This window comes from Merops nubicus, unplaced genomic scaffold (genome assembly GCF_000691845.1).
Source record: "Merops nubicus isolate BGI_N331 unplaced genomic scaffold, ASM69184v1 scaffold2714, whole genome shotgun sequence".
Classification (NCBI taxonomy): Eukaryota; Metazoa; Chordata; class Aves; order Coraciiformes; family Meropidae; genus Merops; species Merops nubicus.
Genome location: NW_008604666.1, coordinates 1 through 540, shown reverse-complemented (window position 1 = coordinate 540; position 540 = coordinate 1). Strand labels below are relative to the sequence as shown.

At 69.4% G+C, this 540-nt stretch overlaps 1 protein-coding gene across 1 annotated transcript in view; it reads right to left on the bottom strand.

The window, feature by feature from the left end:
• OLFM2 (olfactomedin 2) overlaps positions 1-502 on the bottom strand; it is a gene marked incomplete at both ends in the record, with an annotated part of 1,867 nt that extends 1,365 nt beyond the window's left edge. Inside the window, one exon of the mRNA XM_008939074.1 lies at positions 398-502. Within this exon, the coding sequence (XP_008937322.1) occupies positions 398-502 (105 nt within the window). The remainder of the gene's footprint in view (positions 1-397) is intronic.
• Positions 503-540: the final 38 nt, after the last annotated feature.

Genomic DNA, 540 nt, shown 5'->3' with positions numbered 1-540 from the left:
CAGTGGGGGGGCAGGGAGCCCAGGGAGTGGGCACCGAGGGGGCAGGGAGCCCAGAGAGTGGGCACTGAGGGGGCAGGGAGCCCAGAGGGTGGGAACTGAGGGTGTGGGGAGCCCAGGAAATGGGCACTGAGGGGGCAGACACCCCAGGGAATGGGCACTGAGAGGGGAGGGAGCCCAGAGAGTGGGCACCAAGAGTGCAGGGACCCCAGGGAGTTGGCACCGAGGGGGCAGAGACTCCACAGAGCGGGCGCTGCGGTCACAGTGACCTCAGGGTGCGGGCACCGAGGGTCTGGGAGGATTCTGGAGACACCCACCCATCCAAAAACACCTCGGAGGAGGCTCGGGGGGAGCCCTGGCAGGGCTGTGCCCCCCCGGGGGTGCCCCCCGTGCCACTCACCCTGCTGTCAGCACTGGGCGTCATGGTGTCGGTCATCCAGGAGCCGAAGCGGGAGCCCGAGGCCCGGATGGTGATGGGGTTGCTGACCCCTGTCAGCTTCCCACAGCCTGGCGTGGGGTTTGGGGGGAGAGGTCGGGCTCAGG